The sequence below is a fragment of the Aegilops tauschii genome, chromosome 1 (genome assembly GCF_002575655.3).
Source record: "Aegilops tauschii subsp. strangulata cultivar AL8/78 chromosome 1, Aet v6.0, whole genome shotgun sequence".
NCBI lineage: Eukaryota > Viridiplantae > Streptophyta > Magnoliopsida > Poales > Poaceae > Aegilops > Aegilops tauschii.
Window position 1 is genome coordinate 475,566,697 of NC_053035.3, and position 21,475 is coordinate 475,588,171.

The 21,475-nt window shown below is 46.1% G+C and overlaps 1 protein-coding gene across 1 annotated transcript; it reads left to right on the plus strand.

Moving 5' to 3' along the window:
* The first annotated feature begins 981 nt into the window (after positions 1 to 981).
* LOC109749477 (wax ester synthase/diacylglycerol acyltransferase 11) lies at positions 982 to 7,123 on the plus strand. The gene is made up of 7 exons (XM_040391034.3): positions 982 to 1,361; positions 5,080 to 5,661; positions 5,764 to 5,830; positions 5,982 to 6,073; positions 6,202 to 6,417; positions 6,558 to 6,695; positions 6,793 to 7,123. The coding sequence occupies exons 1-7, from the start codon at positions 1,011 to 1,013 to the stop codon at positions 6,940 to 6,942; spliced, it is 1,596 nt and encodes a 531-aa protein (XP_040246968.1). The 5' UTR covers positions 982 to 1,010; the 3' UTR covers positions 6,943 to 7,123.
* The last annotated feature ends 14,352 nt before the right edge of the window (positions 7,124 to 21,475 follow it).

Sequence of the window (21,475 nt, forward strand, 5' to 3'; positions counted from 1 at the left end):
GGCAAGGCTTCCCCGCAGCGCGGACGCACCTCGGACGGCTGTGCACCTGGGAGGCTTCCCACACAAAATGGGTGGAGGTGGAGGAGGGTTGGACGAAATTAAAAAAAAAACACAATTAACATATGACGATGAAGGAAAGTACGGGGGATGCGTGGGTAAGGGAAGGAAAACAAATATTAGATTGAGTTGCGCAATGTGTTTGGTAAAATGGTAAATGTTGATTTGTTTCACTTTATTTACGTTAAAATATATTTGAACGAATAGACTGATGGGAAGGGTGGAGAGGTGAATGAATGAGACAAAAAAATGGGAGGGGGGAAGCCCACGTGGTGGGGTGATGGTGGGATGTGGGGGCGAAAATTAACTGTGCATATCGAACTAACACTCCCCTTTTAGGGTAGAGATATATGCGATTTGGTAACCCCACGCGGTGTGTGTGTGTGTGTGAGAGAGAGAGAGAGAGAGAGAGAGAGAGAGATTTGGTAGAGATATATGCAAACACGCTGGTCCAAACATTCACAGACAATTTTATTTACTCCTGATGTAGTTGGCCTTAGTTAGTTGGGGATTTGAAATCGTGGCTTTCTGATAGTGACCTGGAGCATTTGGTCCATGCATGCCGTACGGCGGCATTCGAACCTTCCAGCGAACGAACCTGCACACGCGGACACCCATCGGCGGTACAGAACGAGGGAAACGGGGAAAATGAACACTGCCGCGATCGGGTGGAATGGCATCGAATATTTTTCTCGTGTCAGACGATGAATGCTCCCCGGCCCCGCACGAGAGGCCCAGCAGGACCGCTCACTCGGCCGGCCCAACCAACCCCCGACCGACGGACCTGCCCGTTGTTGCCAACCAACCCCAACCCGGTCCCGGCGCGGACACGATAAAGTCATGACGCTAGCCGCCCGGGACCATGGACAAACAAACCAAGTCGTCGCCAACTCGCAGCCCCGCCGTCGCTCTCACCACCGGCACGCATACAGCCACGGCACCGGTCGATCGACATGGACCCTCCCGCGACGGCCGATCCAGCAGCCGGCTCCCCCTCCCCCTCCACCACCTCCTCCTCCTCCTCGCTGCGGAGGCGCGCCGCGCTCTCCGTCAACACGTCCGCGCCGGCCGGCGGCGGCAGGGGCATGGAGCGGAAGAGCAAGGGGGCGGATGAGGGGGAGAGGGACGTGGAGCGGGCGGCGGGGTCGGCGCCGGTGAGCCCTGCGGGGCGGCTGTTCCGGGAGGCGCACTTCAACTGCTACATCGTGGCCCTGCTGGGGCTGGGCGCGCCGGTGGACGTGGCGGCGGCCCGCGCCGGGCTGGAGGCCACGCTCGTCCGCCACCCACGCTTCTGCAGCGTCCAGGTACGAACGCCGGCCACCTGCTCTGCTCTGCCCCACCATCCTCTCTGTCTGTTCCCCACCCCCACCCGACGGCAACCTCCCAGCCTCCTCGCAACTTGCACAGAGAAAAGAAAAGAGTAGGGAGAAAGATTGTGGCAAGAGTTGGTTTCCTCTGTCCCGAGATCGCTGGGCGGCACATGCCGTGGACCTTCCATGATCCACGCACGTGCCCCAGGCTCCAGCTGTGGGTTGGGTGAAGCTGTCGACCGATCGTGCAGACCACGACACGCGTAGAGCACGGAGGGAGATTCGCCGTACCGCCGACGAGCAAATTCAGTAGAGTAGTACAGTCAGGTGTCGAGCAATGGAGGAGCCCGGCCCGGCGTCTGCCTGCCTGTATGGGCTCGGATTGGCTTGCCTGCGCCTGCGAGGACGATTGCGTACACGTAGACTCCATGAGAGAGGGAGTGCCATCAAACAAGCCTTGCCGTTCCTCCTCAACTTGTCAACCTGTCGATAGGTTTCTCCTTGCATCGTAGACAAGAGGAATCTGATGCTTGATGCGAGCTTTGCGGGCGGAAAAAGACGAATCTTGTCCAAAAAATTTACTATTTCATCCGTCGGCCAGTGCTAGCAGCTGTTTCTCCTTTCGTGGCCGATGATTGATTTGGTGCCGCGCTTGATTGGCGCCGTGTCGCCCGCCCAAGATGCATTTGGTTGCGCGGTGCGCGGGATGCCAATATCAGGGTGCATGTCGTGCCGTTCTGGCGGCGGCGGTGCGTAGGAGAGGTGAAACCACCGAAAGCCGGCCGCGTAGACATGAGGAGATCCTTTTTGTGCCCTTCGCCCTTGGATTTATGGTAGCACCGGCAACGGTCCAAGCACATCACGGCAACAAATTCCACTTTGCGGGGTGAGTGGTGATCGATCGCTGTCCCCAAAAAATCAATCCCGTTCCGGCGTCGACGTGCAGGAAAGGAAAACTGGAAGCTGGCCGCCTGCCTTCAACTCAGGAGTAGTAGTATCTTCTAATTATGTCGATCCTATCACCAAAACAGATCCCATTTGCTGTCGTGGTGATTGCCCAAAGTCCCGCTCAGTTTATCCCTTCCCCGTCTGCACTCTGCAGCACGTAGCCGATGTCTTGTGCACTCTCGATCTCCAACGACGGTCGCCCATTGAGGGGGAGATGCCAATCTAATCAGTTTGCGACGAACTTCAGCATGCATCAAAGCAGAGCAGAGCAGCCATTGGAGACCATGGATGGCAATTAAGCAGCCGTTTGACCGGGAAATCTATACTGTGCGCACCGGCAGACGGGCTCTGGAAATTTCAGCGAATTCATTCATTGCGACGTGACAGAGACGTGCTTACGCAGGACCATAAAGTTGTTGCACGTCCAAATCAAATTTCATTCATGCCTACGCCTTCTTTGTTACTCTTCCTTGGTTGCGCGGATCATCTGTCTGAGGTGTCTGGAAAAGGCAACTTTTTTGTTTCCATTGGGGACAAGACACCCCACGAACCGTTTACCAGCGATGGTTCAGTCACACCAAAGATTTCGTCAAACAGGGGAAACTATGCGCGGTTTAAAAAACGATGAAGAATCTTCTCTTGCTGAAGCGTGTTTCAAATCTATTGTCGATTTTGAAAGACAAGCAATTGGTTTCTATTCCAAAGTTATTGTCGATTTTAAACTATTTCTATCTTGTCTCCATTTTTTTCGACAGTACAACGAACACCAGAATAATAAAAATCACATCTAAATCCATAGACCACATTGCGGCGGCTATAAGCACTGACTCGAGCCGAAGGTGCACCGTCGTCGTCACCCTCCTTCAACGTAGCCGAGCAAAATTTATTGTTAGACAGTCGAAAATCGTCGTGCTAAGACTCCAATGGTCCATCGCACCACACAACAACCGCCGCTGATGAAGAGGAACATAGATGGGAAGGCTCCGATCTGAAGACACACTGACGTAGACGAACGAACACCGGATCCACCAAAGACAACCATTGACATAATCCTGCGAGATCCGCTGGAGACATGCCTTCACACGCCCTCTGACGATGGTAAATGCACCACCGAGATGGGGGCTAGACGGGGAGAAACTTATTACATCTTCAGAGTGCCGCCGCCATCTCGTCTTCCTTAGCAGGACATAAACCCTAGAAAAAGTCAAAGAAACATATAAAAACAAAGCCCCCCCTCCCCACCGACGACAAGGGCCGGGTGCACTGTGCCGCAGTGGCCCTAAGGCCATAGTTGACGAAGCAGATCGGTGACGCTGTCGACGGGACACATAAACTCTAGCCACCCTTTTGCTTGTAAAGTTCTTTTTGGCCGCAGATGAATTCAATATAACTCGGCCACCAATAATAAACACTCCATAGTTCTAGATTTGTTCTAAGTCAAACTTTCTCAAGTTTGTCAAAAGAACATATTTTCTATCCAGTATGAAAATGTTTTCTACGGGAACAACTTTCGATCTGCAGTATAAAGAACATCATAAATAACATAAATTACAACCGGGTTCGTAGATCATCTAACGACGACTATAAGCACTGGAGGCGCCACCGTTATTGCCACTCTCTCTCCGGAGCCGGACAAACCTTGGTGTAGTAGACAGTCGGGAAGTTGTCGTACTAAGACCCAACATGACCAATGCCCAAAACAGATATCGTCACCATGAAGAGAAGCGTAGATTGGAATAATCTAACATGTAGATAGATGAACATAGACGGACAAAAAATACCTACCGAATCCTGCGAGATCTATTGGGACACACCTCCACACGTCCTCTAACGACGCCAGTCACACCACCGGGACGGGGGCTAGACGGGAATCTTTTTCCATCTTCAGGGAGCCCGCCGCAGCCACGTCTTTCTAAGCAGGACACAAACTCTGACCAAACTAAAAAACGCCTAAAAATGAAGCAGGACAGTAGCATGTTCATGGAAGTTTTTATGACGGCAGCTTGGAACATTTGGAAGGAACGCAACCGAAAGATTTTTGAGCGGATCCCTCACTCTAAAGAATCCCTGGAGGGAGAGATTTAATTATGACTTTGAGCTTTGATCCAGAGGATTAAGCCCTCCTTGTTAGAATTTGTACCTAGGTTTGTAACCTCCCTCTAGACCAAACCCTAACTTTGTACCTCTCATAATCCTAGACCTGACACTCCTCTACCACCCCGGCTGTTTGCCAGGGTCTGCCACGTCTCCATGGCCCCAAAGGCCTCAGGAGACGAGGCAGACCATCGATAGGCGGCAAGGAACCCTAACGTCCATGTGCCTCGCGAGACGAAGGGTATGAAAATGTATTTCATGATAAATCTGATGAAACATTTTTTTTTACGGGTTGATGAAACCAATTTAGTGTTGTAGAAGTTTATTTTTTTGTTAATTTGGTCAAACTTAATTTTTGAACTTAACATAAACCTAGAATGTTCATTTTAACTTAGGAGCTGTTCGGTAATCCACCTGCTCTCAGAAATCTAAGAATCTGTGGAGCACCTGCATGCGCGCTTCACGGTTTTTAATTGAAACTCCGCTCACTCCCGAAGGAGCGGAGAATCTCTGAACGGGCCCTTAATACCAAGCTAGAACTTTAAATATTTTGAAACAGAGGAAGCACGATGTTTCAATGACTTGATCTGTTGCAAATCTTATGTCATGACTTGTTCACTCAGCTCACCACAGTGAAAAACAGAATCACAACACACACGTTGCGTTGCAGGTGTCGGACGACGTAAAGAAGAACGCAAAGCCACGGTGGGTGCGGACCACGGTGAACCTGGACGACCACGTCATCTTCCCGGACCTGGACCCTGCCGCCACGTCGGCGGACCCGGACCGGGCCCTGGAGGACTACGTGTCCTCCCTGTCCACGCGGCCCATGGACAACTCCCGCCCGCTCTGGGAGTTCCACGTCCTCGACTTCCCGACCTCCGAGGCGGCCGGCGCCGTCGCCATCCGCATGCACCACTCCCTCGGCGACGGCGTCTCGCTCATCTCGCTCCTCACCGCCTGCACCCGCAGCGCCGCCGACCCGGCCAGGCTGCCCGCGCTGCCGTCGCCCCCGCCCCCTCGCCGTTCCGGCGGCGCCGCCCTCGCGCTCGCCGCGTGGGCCTGGTCGCTCGTGGCGCTCGCGTGGAACACGCTGGTGGACGTGGCGCTCTTCGTGGCCACGTCGTGGTTCCTGCGCGACGCGCCCACGCCGTTCCTGGGGTCCCCCGGCGTCGAGTTCCGCCGCAAGCGCTTCCTCAACTGCACCCTCAGCCTCGACGACGTCAAGCTCGTCAAGAATGCCATGAAGTGTGTAAGATCCTCGTACCTTCTTTCTCTCTCTGCTGATTACCAGTCACTGGATCTCTGTTAGCTCAGTGACTTGACTGAATCTGAATGGTGTGTGCTTCTGCAGACTGTGAATGATGTGCTGGTTGGCGTGACCTCTGCGGCGCTTTCGCGCTATTATTTCCGCAAGATCGGTGAGTGGTGCGGTGTTCTTCAGTTGATCAGTTATCTACCATGGATGTCATATACATTACTTACGGAAAAGAGGTGCTAATTGCCCTGCAAAATGGAAAGAAAAAGGGTGATGATCTGATGGTTGCTTGCTCTGTTCTGAGTCTTGTTCAGGCGACACCAGCAGCGATAAGAGAAAGCCGCAGAAGAACATCCGCATGCGATCGGCGTTGCTCGTCAACATTCGGAAAACACCCGGCCTACATGTAAGCCTGAAATTGCTTATACATTTTCCTTGAGAAGATTTATTCCCTCAAAAGCTAATCTACACTTTAAGCGAGTTACCACTTACCAGGACAGTTCATGAGTGGTTCTGAACTTCTTCTTTGAGCAGACATTGGCACAGATGATGGATCCCAGCAAGGACAACACTGTCAAATGGGGGAACCATATTGGTTACATTGTGCTCCCGTTCCATATAGCGATGCACGACGATCCTCTCGAGTACATCCGGCAGGGGAAAAAGACAGCGGACAGGAAGAAGAGATCTTTGGAAGCCGTCTTCACATATTGGAGTGGGAATCTAGTGGTGAAACTCCTCGGCATTAAGGTATTGGTTTCTCCTTAGTTTTGATATGACAATGCTTGCTTAATTTATCAATGTTCTCCAAATCCATAATAAGAAAACGTCACCGAATTTTCAAAGTATTCATACATAATTGTGTTAAACATATGTGGAATTTTTGACAGGCAGCCGCGGCTCTCTGCTATGGCATGTTCACTAACACCACCATGTCATTCTCAAGCCTGGCCGGACCTACCGAGAAGGTGGAGTTCTATGGTCATCCGATCGTCTATATTGCCACAAGTGTCTACGGGCATCCACATGTAAGCACTTTCCTTTTGGTATTCATTACTAACAAGGTTACCAATTGCGCGGATTCCTTATGTTTGCAGTCTAATTGTTTTATTTGATTGTGCGTAGGCTCTTACCGTGCATTTTCAAAGTTACATGAACATCATGAAGCTTGTCCTTGCGGTGGATGACGAGCAATTCCCGGACTCTCATCAACTATTGGATGACTTTACTGAGTCCCTCAGGCTTGTTCGTCAGGCAGCTTCAGCAAGATCGTAGAATGAATTAAACATAGATTTTAGTTAGAAGGTAGAACATGATACAAAATTTGCACCAATGTACTAGTCAGCCAATTGATGTGTAGCCTAGTTGGCGAGTGTACACAATTCCACGAATCACGAAGCTGGTAACGATTGATTTGTAAACATCCTGGTCGAACATAAAAGGTCATTTCTGTCTCCGGACTAGATGTCAAGTGAGGTAGCGAAGCCCACGATTGGGATAACTGCCGTCCTCAGTCTATATGATGCCAACTTAAGAAACACTAGTGTAAATAATCATACATGATTCCACATTTTTTACAGCATTGACTTGAAATCAAAGTTCAATCCACATGGTGAGAATAATAGAAGACCAAATATGATGGAAGTAAATCCAAAGTAAAAGAAATAAGAAGATTTACACAAATTTGTTTTTTTTTGTTTATCTTGATGTATGTCTCTGTTTTGGTTTAAAATTTGTGAAGTAATTAATCATGAGACACTCTTTGTCTTACTTTTAGAAAAAAAATCAGTTATTTCCACTACTACTTTAGTTGTGTAACCTTTCAATGCAAAGATGTCATGTTATCCATCAGTTGCACCAATTCGTCGAACCCCCCAAAAAAAAATTCGTCAAAACCCCCCCAAAAAAATCCATACTTTTGTACACGTAAAACATCCACGCTTAAGAGCATCTACAGTCGGACTTTGCAAATCCGGCCCTCAAACGCCCGCGGACGTGACTGGGCGCGTCCGTGGATAGTGACCAGTCACGTCTCAAATTAGCCACTCTGCATCTGTCTCTCTCATATTTCATCCCCTAGAAAGCATACAAAAGAAATCCTACGTACTACCCTAGCTAGTCGTCGTCGTCGAAGATGTCCACGACGACAGTGCCAGGCGCCGGCTGGACGGGCGGGTAGGAGAGCTCTGGCTCAGCCTCCTCCTGCTCGAACTCAACCATGTAGGCGAGCATCTCCGCCTCCTCCGCGTCTGCTGCGCCTCCATCTCCTGCCGGCGACGGCGTCTGACCTCCGCAGTCGACTTCGACCGGAGGGAGTCGAGGATGGCTTGCTGTTCCGCCTGTACATCCGCGTCGCCAACGTCCCCCACATCCTCCTCCTCCTCCTCCTTCCCCAGCTCCCCCTCCGGATCCACTGCGTCTGGAGGTAGCCCCGCGGCGATCCGGGCTTCGCGCCTAGCCCGGATCTGCTCAAGGAGCTCGAGCCAGCGCTAAATAGCTCGCTCCTCACCCGGCGGCGTGGGGGCATGGCTAGTAGGCGGATGGGTGGAGTGGAAAGTGGCGGCGGCGACGGATAGTCGAAGGAAAATGTGGATGGATGATAGGGTTTTGGTGCTGTCGGTCGATTTAAATAGCCGGGTTAGGCAGTATGCGGTCCGCCGGAGCGGCGCCACCGGTCCGACGAAGGAGACAGCTTCGAACCGCTGGGTTTCCTGGCGTTTCCGCGTGGGACCCCGCCGTCAGTCCGACGTGGCGCCCCTCCGTATTTGGGCTAGATATGAGTGGTGCCGGTCTGCCCGGGTGTTTGAGACGTCCGTCTGGATCGACAAATCGTGACTGGTCAGTGATCGACCGCTCTCACACGCGTTTGAGGCTGGTTTTGGGAGCCCGGCTGTAGATGCTCTAACTAATAATAATTTGCCTGTCTAAAAAAATAAATATTATTATTTAATAAGTAAATAAGAGGTGGGCCGGTTACAAAACTGTTAAAAAAACCCAAAGATGGGATGAAAAAAATTCAAGAAAGGACAGCGAGAGGAGAAGGAAATGCATGTAAAATTGGACCAAGGAGTGAACTATAGAAGAGAGAAGAAAATATAAAAATGTGAAAACATCAAGCTTAGCAAATTTCGGAAGTGTTCTTCTAATCCCGAGCTCAAATGCTTTTGTGTGAACAGTAAAATCCCCAAAAAAATCAAGACAAAATATGTTTCTTTTACAACGAGCATTGCCTACACTAGTAGAAAAAGAGGCTTCCATACGCCCCCATTAGTCCCCAAAATAATCGAACCGCGACCAAAGGGGTCTTTAGTCGCGGTTCGGGAGGAGACCCGCGACCAACTATCTGGGCCCAGCGCGCTCGGTCGACAGCTGGCGGACGGGAGAGGCTTTAGTCCCGGTTGGCCTGGCCAACCGGGACTAAAGGTCCTCAGGCTGGCCCGAAGGCCTTTAGTCGCGGTTGGCCAGACCAACCGGGACTAAAGGTTAGTCCTTTAGTCGCGGTTGGCCAGACCAACCGGTACTAAAGGACCCATCAAACTCCCCCCCCCCCCCCCCCCCGTGGACCGCCTTTTCAGTTTTAGAAAAACCAAAAGAAAATTAACAAATATGAATTTCTCATGTGATATGTGGTCTAGTTGTTGGGAAAATTAACAAATATGAATTTCGACTTTATTTGCAAAATCTCTCTGGAATTTCTTAAAATGGGCATAACTTTTGCATACGAACTCGGATGAAAAAGTTTTTTATATGAAAAATCATCTACTCGAAAAGTTACATCCGAATTTAATCGGGGAAACCCCGTTAAACATTTTCAAAATCCTCAAAAACCTAACAGAAAAAAATATACGGGGCTTTTAAGATCTGGAGAGGCAAAAAAATTCAAAAAAATTCAAATTGTGGTCAAACAATGGGGCAAACTAATTATTCTAGAATATTAGTGTTACTAAATAATTATTCCAAAATGCTTTTAAAAATAGTCGTTTTGGAGCATCAATTTTGTTACTTTTTCCCATACCTCCACAAATGTGATTTCATTACAAATATTTGCACGCAAGAAGACAATTGAACAATGTTTGTTGCAAAAAAAATTTCTTTCAATGTTTTTACTTTTTCTTTCTTTCGATTTTACTCCCTCCGTTTCCAAATATTTGTCTTTCTAGAGATTTCAACAAATGACTACATACGAAGCGAAATGAGTGAATCTACACTTTAAAATATGTATACATTCATCCGTATGTTGTAACCATTTGAAATGTCTAGAAAGACAAATATTTGGGAACAGATGGAGTACTACTTATTACGAGGATGCATTTGAGCTCGACTGTAGAAACTCCATGTTCAGCAAAATTGGGCAATTCCGGTATCTGCCACGATTATAGGCTAGTGTGGGAGCGTAGTGCTGGGCCTTACATGAAGTACGAGGCCGTCGCTTCTTTATCAGGAACCGAGCTGGGCAGTTCATTCCATAAAGAAAACTGGACATGTTCTTCTCGCGAGGTAAAGGATTTAAATCGGGGCACGTCTATATCCTGCATGACGCGAGATCGAGCATATTAGCCTCGCCTCAAGTGACGAGCTAATGAGTAGGCCTGCTAGTGCGTTTCTTATTTCGCTCGTTCGTTGGTTCATTTTTTCTGTCTTCCAACTTTTATTTATATTTTAGAATATTCTAGATATATTTCTTGAATTAATTTATTTAATTACCAAAAACATTCGCCCAACATTTTAGAAATGTAAATGCAGTGTGAAAAATGTGTTCCCAGATTTTGAAGAAATGTTCGCGCCATTCCAAAAAATTGTTCATGACAGTAAATAGAAGATTCACACATTTAAGAAATTTGTTCATGACATTTTTTGAAATGTTCATAAAATATAAAAATGTGTCTGTGTAATTTTCGTTTTTTTTGTATATTTCAAAAAACTGTTCATGATATTCCAAAATGTTCACATGTTTAATTATATGTTTCCTAACATTTCATATAAAAATCATGAAATATAAAAAATTTGTTTGTGCAGTATAATAAAAACTGTTCATAACATATATTAAATGTCATGAAATTCAAAAAAATGTTTGTAAATTTTTAATAAAATGCTCATGAACATTTGTTGGAAATGTTGAACATGTGTTTAAAAATATTCATTTCGCATTTATAAAATGTTCAATGTTCATTTTGTAAATGATCAATATGCATTTATTTAAATATTCAGCCTGTATCTAAAATGTTCAAAGTGTGTTTTGAAAAGTAAACATGTATTTTGAAAAACGAACAAGAAAACCAAAAGAAAAATCGATGAAAACCTATGGAGAAAAACAGAGAGAGAGAAAAAGGCGACAAAACCTACCCAAACCCTACCAAAACCATGCGGAAGCATCCACATTCCAAAACAGTCGTCAGAAACTTCCCAATATTGCGTGCTACCACTTTATTGGGGGACCCACTTTGAAGGATCTTTGTACGCAAGCGCGAGTTGCGTCTCGTAGTAAGCTGTGTATACCATAAGTGTTTACGTCGGGCGATGATTGTAGGCTTCAATCAGTCGCTTTGGCATGATGGCACGCATGCACCACCTTCTTCCCCGCGTCCCTCATCCACTGTGGCGTTGACACAGACGCTCCCAAACGTTCATTTTCTCCGCTCGTACGCAGCTTCACAGGGTGCTGCGCCCGTTGCCGTGGGTTCTTCTGGACGTGTGAGGGAGCAGGCAGGGACAGAACCAACGCTTACCGCACGAGGAAGAAGCAATCGGACGGCTCGCGAGGGAACAAATCGATCGATCTCACGCTGAGATCGGACGAGCGTCGGTCCTTCTCGTTATCGATCGGTCCTTCTTGGAGCCAAGGAGACGAGGGATGCTTGTGTACGCATCACTGGCATGGAGGCTGGAGTGTTCAAGGCCATGCTCCATTTCATTTACACAGACTCACTGCTGCCAGACATGGAGGCGAGGGTGACGCGGCAGTGATGGCTCAACGTCTGCTTGTAGCGGCGAACAAGTATAACCTCGAGAGGTTAAAGTTGCTTTGCACGCAGAAGCTCTGCAGATACATGGACAAAGGCTCACCCCAACCATGTGTCGGAGCCTCATCAACCGTTAGTGAGGGTTGTTTGATGAGTGTTCTTCTTCTGTTCTTTAGCATTTCCTTCGTTGCATTCCGTCCACGTCGAGCTATGTAAAGCAGGAGTAGCAAAGATCGCCATAATAATACGGCATGCGATCGCTCATTAATTTAAGATCATGGTAAGCGGTTAGCGAGAGCAGGAATATGATAAAATGTTCGGTCCAACTCATCCTATACCAGTAATTTTTTGGTGAAAGGCGATTTGCTCGAGATGCACAACCACCGCCAATATGTAACTGGTATCCACAATCCATGTCGTACTAAATTCTAATATGAATAATCATGCACGCACGTCTTTACTGTTTATACTTGATAAAAATACATTACGAATATATGAATGGTAAACTCAAGGATGCATCAACACATATTTGCCATTCATGCCCTTGAATGGGTTGCTCAACAACTCATCGAAAGAAGACAACTCACTAGTCCAGATCCGTCCTATTAAGGCACATTCAAACGCCAAACTGTGTGTGATGATGACATAACACACCTTAAACAAATCGTGTCCCAAAAAATAAATCATGTGTGATGGTCAATACACCGGGCACTAGGGAAGGAAAAGTGTGCCAGATTCTTTGCACACAGTTCTACTGAGAGAAGCGTATGTGATGAATTGAACTATCGCACACATTTCGGCCAAATGAAACACATGTGCTACATAGCACATAGTTGTATTCAAAAAATTGTATGTGATGATGCGAACCATCTCACACAAAACTTTTGGATGTACCATATGCGATTTATAACAAACAGTTCATTTTGACAAACCGTGTGAGATATGTTTACCATCACAGTCAGTTACACCTAAGAAGTCATGTGTAATGATGTTCACACGGTCTCAATAATAGAAAGCTTTCCTGGCTGCACGAAATATTTAACATGGACAATACAATATAAGATGATAAAGGAACAGTGGTTCATAGGTAAAACCAACAAGCAAATCTTTTTTTTTTAAACGTCGATGGGGCTGAATTCCATCCCCATGCTCAGTGTAGAGGTTCCCAATCACGCCACAAACTGCCCACCAATCATTCATACGCTCATATTTTGCAAAAAGAATTTGTCGTTTGCAACCCTAGACAATTGAAACAGTGTTTTTTGGAGGTTTTTTCACATCTAGAATAACCCTAGCGTGACAAAAAATAATTGGAGAAGTGACTCGAGTGTGTTTCAGCTACATCAAGCTCTCCAACCATCGATGCTAGGGACTTAACCAGCGAGCTATACCCATCCGGAGAATCATGTATCTGGATCCATATCTTACACTTGTTAGCTCAACGGCGGCTTAGAGAATCCGTCATCTGGAGCTAGAAGAATAGGGTTCTCCAGAATATGTTCAAGGCCCTCCCTCAATCACCTTATCCGAGTCATCAAGGCATGCAACTACACCGTGAACTAGTTATTTCCTAGTGATTTAAATTTAACATCCCACGCGAGGTCCCATGCAGTTCTCATGTTCTTGAAAAACCGTAATTCCTAAAATTCTTTATCCATATGGACTCCGACCATGGTTAGCTAGCCATCGAGTTGCTTCCGCTGGTGGTGGTTCCTCCTCAAAGACTACATCATCTAGGTCTTCCTCATGAAGGCCTAGCCTTTTCATCATCTCCTTAAATCACCCTTGGTGCGATCGCCAGACCCAACAGATCCAGAAGCCAAGCCACAAAAACATAACAAAAGATCAAGCACGAAGCTCAAAACCCTAGCCACCATAAACCAACCACTAGCACACCAAGGATGAGCATGACGCAAGGTCACCCCCTTGACAATCCCTAGTGTGTTCTACCGGTGGGAGATATTGGATCGGGGAAAGACGGGCTTCACTCCGTTAGGGTCAGCGCGAGAAGAAAAAAACCTAGCAAGAGAGGACAATTAATGTACTATATGTTTTAATTTCCCCTCGTACGTTTTAATTGTTTCTTTCTAGAAAGATAGCTTAGGAATAACTATACGGTTATCTCGATGGACCCTAGACTTTCTCTTGAGCAAACTTTGGGACAATATAACTATGCTTTTCATAAGAAATAAAGCATGCCTTGATGCAGTTTTCCTGGTCGACGCGTATGTCGCTAGTCGCTACTTAGCTACATAACACACACTCTTCCACACACGCATGCATGTATAGGGTTGGCCTAGTAGGGCACGTTTTTTTCCTTTTGTTTTGGGAAGGTTCTAGAATGTTCTTTTTTTTTCTTGTTCTCTTTTGTATCTATACTTTCAGTTTTCTTTCATTTTTGTTGTTAGTTTTTCTATTTTTATACTTACTCTTTACATTTCCTATTTTCAAATTAATGAATATTTCTTAAGGTTGTGAACATTTTTAAAATTCTAAAATAGTTTCAGAAATTCATGAAGAATTTTTAAAGTTCATGAATATATATTTGAGAATTTGAAACATGTTTTAGGTTAGTAGAAATTTTATGAAATCACTAAAATTAAAATTTCAGTAGACCTATAAAATAATTTGAAAAAAATAATTTTAATAAACGTTTGGCCTAGCATCTTGTAGGTAGCTCTTGTTCGGCATTCTCAGCACCGCTTAGGCTAGTTGGTGCTCGAAGGCGAGCAGTAGTGGGCTGGCCCAGCATCACTCGCGTCCAGCAAGAAAAAATAAATCATCAACACTATTATTCTTCGAGATGTGGGGACTGAACAAGCATGCCATCGTCGACGCACTTAGCGCCATAACAACTGCACCGCGATCACTTTTATGTCCTATATCGGGAAACAATGCTATTTGAACCTTGCTTCAGTCCAATTATAAATTATTTGAAAAAAGAAATGTTTTTTCGCAAAAGAATTCAGAGATTTTAGAAAAGTTCATTGAGTTTGGAAAACAATTCACGGATTTTCGGAAAAAAATTCAAAAAATCGAAAAAAGTTCACCATTTTTGAAAAATGTTCACCATTTTTGAAAAATGTTCATGAATTTGTAAAAAGTTCACCAGGTTCTGAAAAGAACTAAAATCAATGGATTTTGAAAAAAGTTCATCAATTTTGATAGAAAGTTCATGAATTTAAAAAAACTACATCAATTTCGATTTTTCACAAATTGGGAAAAAAATTCACCAGATTAAAAACTGTTCATCAATTTCAATAAATAAAAAGTTCACGAATTTTGAAAAAATAGAAAGAAAAGGGAACAAGAAAAAAGAAAAGAAAAAGGAAAGTCAGAAAAGAGGAAAGAGGATGTAACAAATCATTTTAGGTTAGTTGTCTGGTTGGCTACTATCGCGAACTCTTAACATGTAGGTCGCAGGTTCGAGTCGGGCGTGGGTAGTTTTCTGCCGTTTAATATACAAAAAAAAGAAGGCTACTGCTAGGTGCCGGTGCGCCGGCCGATTTTTTCGACCAGTTTGCCCGTAGCCGTTTGATCTGCACGTACAACCGTCAGATTTGTCCTCACAAAAAAAATCAGATCTGTTCCTGTCCTCATCGTTAACCTCTGCACGGGAAAAACGAACGGAAAAGGAGCACCGCCCCCTCGGCGCCGGTCGCCGCCTACACTTCTCGCCGGCTCCACACATGTAGCCGCGTCCACCCGCGGTGGCAGCTTCGGTGTCGACGGCAACAACTCGCCGGTGAGCTCCACGATTTGCAGCACCTTGATGCGCCGTCACCGCCCCCTCGCTGTCGAAGCTCGCTGCCTGGGGTTGCGCCAGCAACGGCCAAGATTCAACGCCCTTCATGGATGTAGCAGAAAAAACGCCGGTTGTAGCAAACAAAAACGCCAGTTGAAGCAAATTCATCGTTGCCGCCGTCGTGGGTCGCGACTCCGCCATGATGGATGTAGCAAAATCCCTCGCCGATAATAGCAAAATCAAAAGACGGTTGCAGCAAAATAATCTTGCCGCCGTCACCGGTCGTAGCTCCGCCATGATGGATACAGCAAAATCACATGCCGGTTCCAGCTCTTGATTTTGCCGGTTGTAGCAAAACCAGAAGCCGGTTCAGCTTAGAGCTTCCTATCGAAACAACTCGCTTGTTTGCAAACCACCTCGTGGTCACTGCTTTCGCCAGTCGTTGTGGTAGCAAACAAGCTCAGCGGTAGAAGCTTTTTCCTTGTCCGTTGCAACAAATGAGGACGGGTGCCGTCGTCGCCGCAGAAAACAAACCAAATGATGCAGCAAAACCAATTATTGGTTCCAGCTATGGCTTTGCTGGTTGCAGCAAAACACGACAGAGGTACCACCTTTGCTCTATGGGGCTGTAGGAAAAAAGTGCCGGCGTAGTCTTCTTTTCCAGCACCGGCGACCATAGTTAGTAGCAATAATGTGCCGCCGGTTGCAGCTCCGGCACTCTCTGAGCCCTGTACGGAGAGGTGGAGAAACTTGCCGTAGCAAGTTCGCTAGAGCCCCAGCACCTCGCGGCGCACCGTAGTATGGGCAGCAGGATGGTCCTAGCACGGGGAAGGAGGTGGAGGAAGAAAGGTAGAAGAGGATGTGTGATAGACTGTGGCGTAGAAAAGAATCCTTGGGGTCTGAAAGACGCGTGAAGAGATGAGGTCGGAAAAAAATGAATCGTCGGTGGGCCAGCTGCCTACGTGGTTGCCTACGGGTGAGTGCGCATGCGAACGAATGGGTGGGACCGGCCAAAGCGCACCGTACACAAACGTTTTTCAAAAAAGAAAGGGTAAATGGACCGGCACGGAGGGGGTGTGCGCCCATTTGCAAAAAGGTTATAAGGGGCACTTTTAGGGTTTGCCCATCTTGTGGCTATAAATAAAACTGACCTATAAAAAAAAGACTGTTAAATCGGTAACTAGACCGGCTAGAGCGCCCGTGCGGGTGCGCGTCTTGATGGCCGGCCTTTCCTACAAAAATACCTTGACGGCTGACCTGGAGTGGGTTTGAGTTCGACAAGGCTTCTACGACGGTGGATTCCCCTCGTAGGAGATCGTCGACTCCCCATGTCCCCCGCTCGTCGGCACACAGGCTCTCTACGATTCCTTTCCCGATTCGCCGCGATCCACAATGCATTGCATAGGGCACGGCGTCGGCATCGGCACCGTCGTCGGCGGCGGAAACTCCGTACTCCTGCAAAAATACATACGTCTGTTTTATCAAACCAAAATCTATCTCACTGCGCCCCAGTCGTCGGTTCAGCTTGGAAATCCTACATACTGCAAACACAACTTGGCTAGTACTTGTGCTCCTCCAATGTGTTCTTTTTCTTCAAAAAATCCTAGATAAACAATTGCAGCAAATCGCGGATTGTTTGAGTTACTGTCTATTTCAGCTTATGTGCATCATGTTTTTACCTTTCCTTGTTCAAGCATCTCTGGTTCGTGACCATTCATAATTCTCTCTTGCGAAATTTGAGTTGCATGAGCAAAATTGAGACATACTCCACGGTGTTGCAGCTGGTAGTGGGTCAAAGGTTCCATCAGCTGAAACAGATGGTGCAACCTGCCAACAAGGTCAAGGTGCCGAAAATATGGCACGCCAACTTGGTTTTGAGGAACTCCCAGAGGTATACATGTGTGTAGTGTAGCCGGCGACCAAGTATCCTAGTTACAAGTAACTTTTTATCGCAACTGCTAGCACATGATTATGATGCACATGGGCATCATATAGGAGTTTCGGCGATGAATCCGCGGCCGACAGTGTTATTTATTGCAGTCTGATACTGGCTACGATCTAATTGTTCAACTTTTCAAAATTGGTTCTGCAGGACATCTTGCATCGTATACATTCTCTCCTACCAATAGAAGACGCTGCTCGTGTTGCCTGCGTGTCCCGTGGATTTTTGCACTCCTGGAGACACTATTCCAACCTCACACTCTATGACAATACACTTGGTTTTGATGACAAAAATTTTGAGGAAAGAAAAACCGATCTTATTCTCAAAATTGACAAAATCCTTAGAAACCATTATGCCAATGGGGTGATGGTGAAGACACTTAAACTTGAGCTTATCAATTGCAGCAATATCAAGGCCTCATACCTGAACAGGTGGCTCCGAATCACCATGAAGCCTGGGATCCAAGAACTTTGCTTGGTGACGCCTTCAGTCATGAAAAAAAGTTACAACTTTCCCTGTTCGGTATTATCTGATGAGGCAGCTGCAACTTCAATTCAGTCTCTTAGCCTCTTGGCTTGCGCATTTCATCCCACATCAACACTTGGTTGCTTGACAAGATTGAAAAGTTTGCGTCTGTCTTTAGTCCATATTACCGAGGAAGAATTAGGGCATTTGCTCTCGAAATCATCCGCCCTCGAGCAGTTTGAGCTCTTTTATTGCAGTGGGATAACTTGCTTGAAAATACCCTATACGCTGCAACAGCTCAAGTTCCTCAGTGTTAAATATTGTAAGATGGTGCAGGTGGTACAGATAGATGCTCCACAGCTCTGCTCTTTTCACTATAACGGGACCCCAGTTATCTATGTCAGAAATTCTTCGCAACTTAAGAATGTTAACATTTCGGCTGTAGGCCTATCTGGTATTCTCTCTCATGCTCGCTTTAGCCTTCCGTCCATCGCACAAAATGTTGAGAGCCTCACCCTGTGCAGTTATAGTGAGGTACATGTTGGTTTTAAAGTCTCAACGATCAAATTATAAGGGCCGTTCAAGTACGTATATATATGTAAGACTTGTATTGTTGCAATAAGACATGATTAATCTTAGGATTCGTTTTTCAGGATGCCAACACTCCCATGCTGTCATCCAAGCTCCCCCACCTCAAGAACTTGGAAATTATACTCAGGCACTACTTCTCCCCAAACTATGATGTCTTCTCTCTGGTTTCTTTTCTTGACGCTTCTCCTGCCTTGGAATCTTTCATCCTACGTGTAAGTCACAATCTACATCTCTCATAGCTATCTATGCTATTAATGTATTACACTTGGTTATCAGAAGAATGGTAACTGATCCTAGATATGTATCTTCAGCTAGAGCAGGTTCCTGGTGTTGGAGATGATGATGAATACCGACGTCAAAATCCAGAGTGCCGGCATAACAACCTTAGGAAGGTGACGATCACAAGATTCTGTTCAGCCAAGAGCCTGGTTGAGCTCACAGTTCACATCCTCGACAGAACACATTCACTCGAGCGCCTGACGCTGGACACAACAAATGGCTACGATAGATGTACTTGTAACAGTGGCAAATTCCCGACAACAAGAACAATTGGCCGATTCTGGCCAATGAGCAAGAGAGCTCTCGAGGAAGCTCATAGAGCCATGGAGACTGCAGGTAGATACATCAAGGAAAGAGTTCCCTCATCTGTTCAATTCGAGGTTCTAGGGCCCTGCAGTCGATGCCATATCGGGAAGTTGGTACCGGTAGATCAGTGAGATACTCTCTCTGTTCCTAAATATAAGTCTTTTTAGAGATTTTAATATGAACTACATACGGAGCAAAATAAGTGAACGTACACTCGTCTATATACATCTGTATGTAGTCTATATAGAAATCTCTAATAAAAAGACTTCTATTTAGGAACGACGGGAGTAGTGGCTTATGTTTCTCCTTTCGGGTAAATCCTTGGAATGTTGAGCCTGATTTTTACCAAAAAATTGACTAATAAATTATGAGTTATGTGATTCGAGAGTCATGACATGTTTATGTTTATTACTTTCCTTGGTGATAAATGATTGTTCATCTTTATGGTTCCATACGGATTCATATGTTAAAGTTCTTTCTGGCTCGACTGTCACCTTTTTCCGGTTTTTTGTCATCGTGGTGTTGCTGTTGTCATGTGCAAGGTTAGTATATCATTCCTAATGTTAGTTCCTTTTCAAGATATGAGCCAAAATCATGAATACTAGAGCAACACCATTATCTGATGAAATTCTTTGCTACAATACTAACAAAAATAATTGTACGTGCTCCGGTAAAGTATAGAGGCTATGACGAAGCATACCCCTCCTCATCCCAAACAACCCTTGAGCACATGTCCACGGAGATGATCTTCTATGCCGAGAGGTTGTGTTAGCAAACGACTTGCAAAGTTCCTTTATGCAACTTGTATGATTCTTGTGAACTTTCTATGTTGCTTGTTATGTCGACAAAGATTTTTGGACCAATTACATTTTAGTCCCTAACTGGAACCCACTACTCAGATATACCCCTAATTTCAAAGACTGCTCAAATTTGTGCTTCCGCGGTTAGGTGCCTTTATAGAGACTAGATGACCCGCTGCAGCAATTGGCGTAGGGACCAACTGCAGCCTGAAAGTTAAGCGAACTGTTTGAAGAATTTTTTTCTTCAACTATTTGCAAATGACTATGTTCATACTGTGTTTCAATTTGTCTTGACAATGATAATTTCCAATAGCTTTCTTTGGCGACTTGTTTTTGATAACATGAGGATATGTTCGCGATGGGTCATTTTTGGCGTATATGCTTCACATGCTTGCTGGTCACAGTCTTTCCTAGACCCTCGATTGCCTCATCGGTTCGCCGTGTTTCCTTCTGGTCATGTGATCCTGGGTGGGGTTCTCAGTCCGAATGTTTCAGGTCATTTGCCTTGGAAAATGCGTTCGGGTTTTCTTTTAACTCGACTAGAGCATGAAAGAATAAAATGTGCAATCAATTCACCTTCTCGATCACCCTTTCAGAGCGATTTATTGAAGGAGCATCTGCTATAAGTGCTGCACATAGCTTGCTTACATTATGGGTGTAGTTGGTCTTTGCGCACTTGCAGATAGTTGGAAGAAATAATCCATCACGAAGAGAGTCTCATGTCACGTAAAAACCCGCCAAAGAAAACTATAGGCAATTGAGAAGGTGGCTTAGAGTCCAACTGCAGCCCAGAAGCTAACGGAACTATTTGACTGCAGCCTAGAAGCTAACGGAACTATTTGAAGGATTTTCTTTCTGAAATGTCTGCAAATGATTATGTTTGCACTTTGTTCATATTTTCCTTGACGATGATCACTCCATAACTCCATTTGCTTGAGCAGGTGAATATCTTGTCTACACACTGTACGACTCTAAGTACAACTGTAACATATCTTGTATAAATAATATTCGACACAACTCAAACAAATTGCACCTCGGCGAATATTCTTCACCACCTTGGATTCATCCATGCATCGAACCTCCATGTACATTAGACTTGTGATATGCCATGAGCACCGCTGCTACTACTGTTGGGAAACGTAGCATGCAATTTCAAAAAAATCCTACGCTCACGCAAGATCTATAGCAACGAGAGGGGGAGAGTGTGTCCACGTACCCTCGTAGACCGAAAGCGGAAGCGTTAGGTTAACGCGGTTGATGTAGTCGAACGTCTTCGCGATCCAACTGATCAAGTACCGAACGTACGACACCTCCGAGTTCTGCACACGTTCAGCTCGATGACGTCCCTCGAACTCTTGATCCAGCAAAGTGTCGAGGGAGAGTTCCGTCAGCACGACGGTGTGGTGACGGTTATGGTGATGTGATCCGCGCAGGGCTTTGCCTAAGCACTACGTGAATATGACCAGGGGAGTAAACCGTGGAGGGAGACGCCGCACACGGCTTGAAACAATTGGTGTGTCTCCAAGGGGTGCCCTGCCCATGTATATAAAGGAGGGAGAGGGAGGAGGCCGGCCCTAGGGGGCGCGCCATAAGGGGGGGGGGTCCTACTAGGACTCCTAGTCCTAGTAGGATTCGTTCCTTCTCATGGAGGAGGAAAGGTGGAAAGGAGAGGGAGTAGGAGAAGGAAAGGGGGGTGGCGCCCCCTTCCCTAATCCAATTC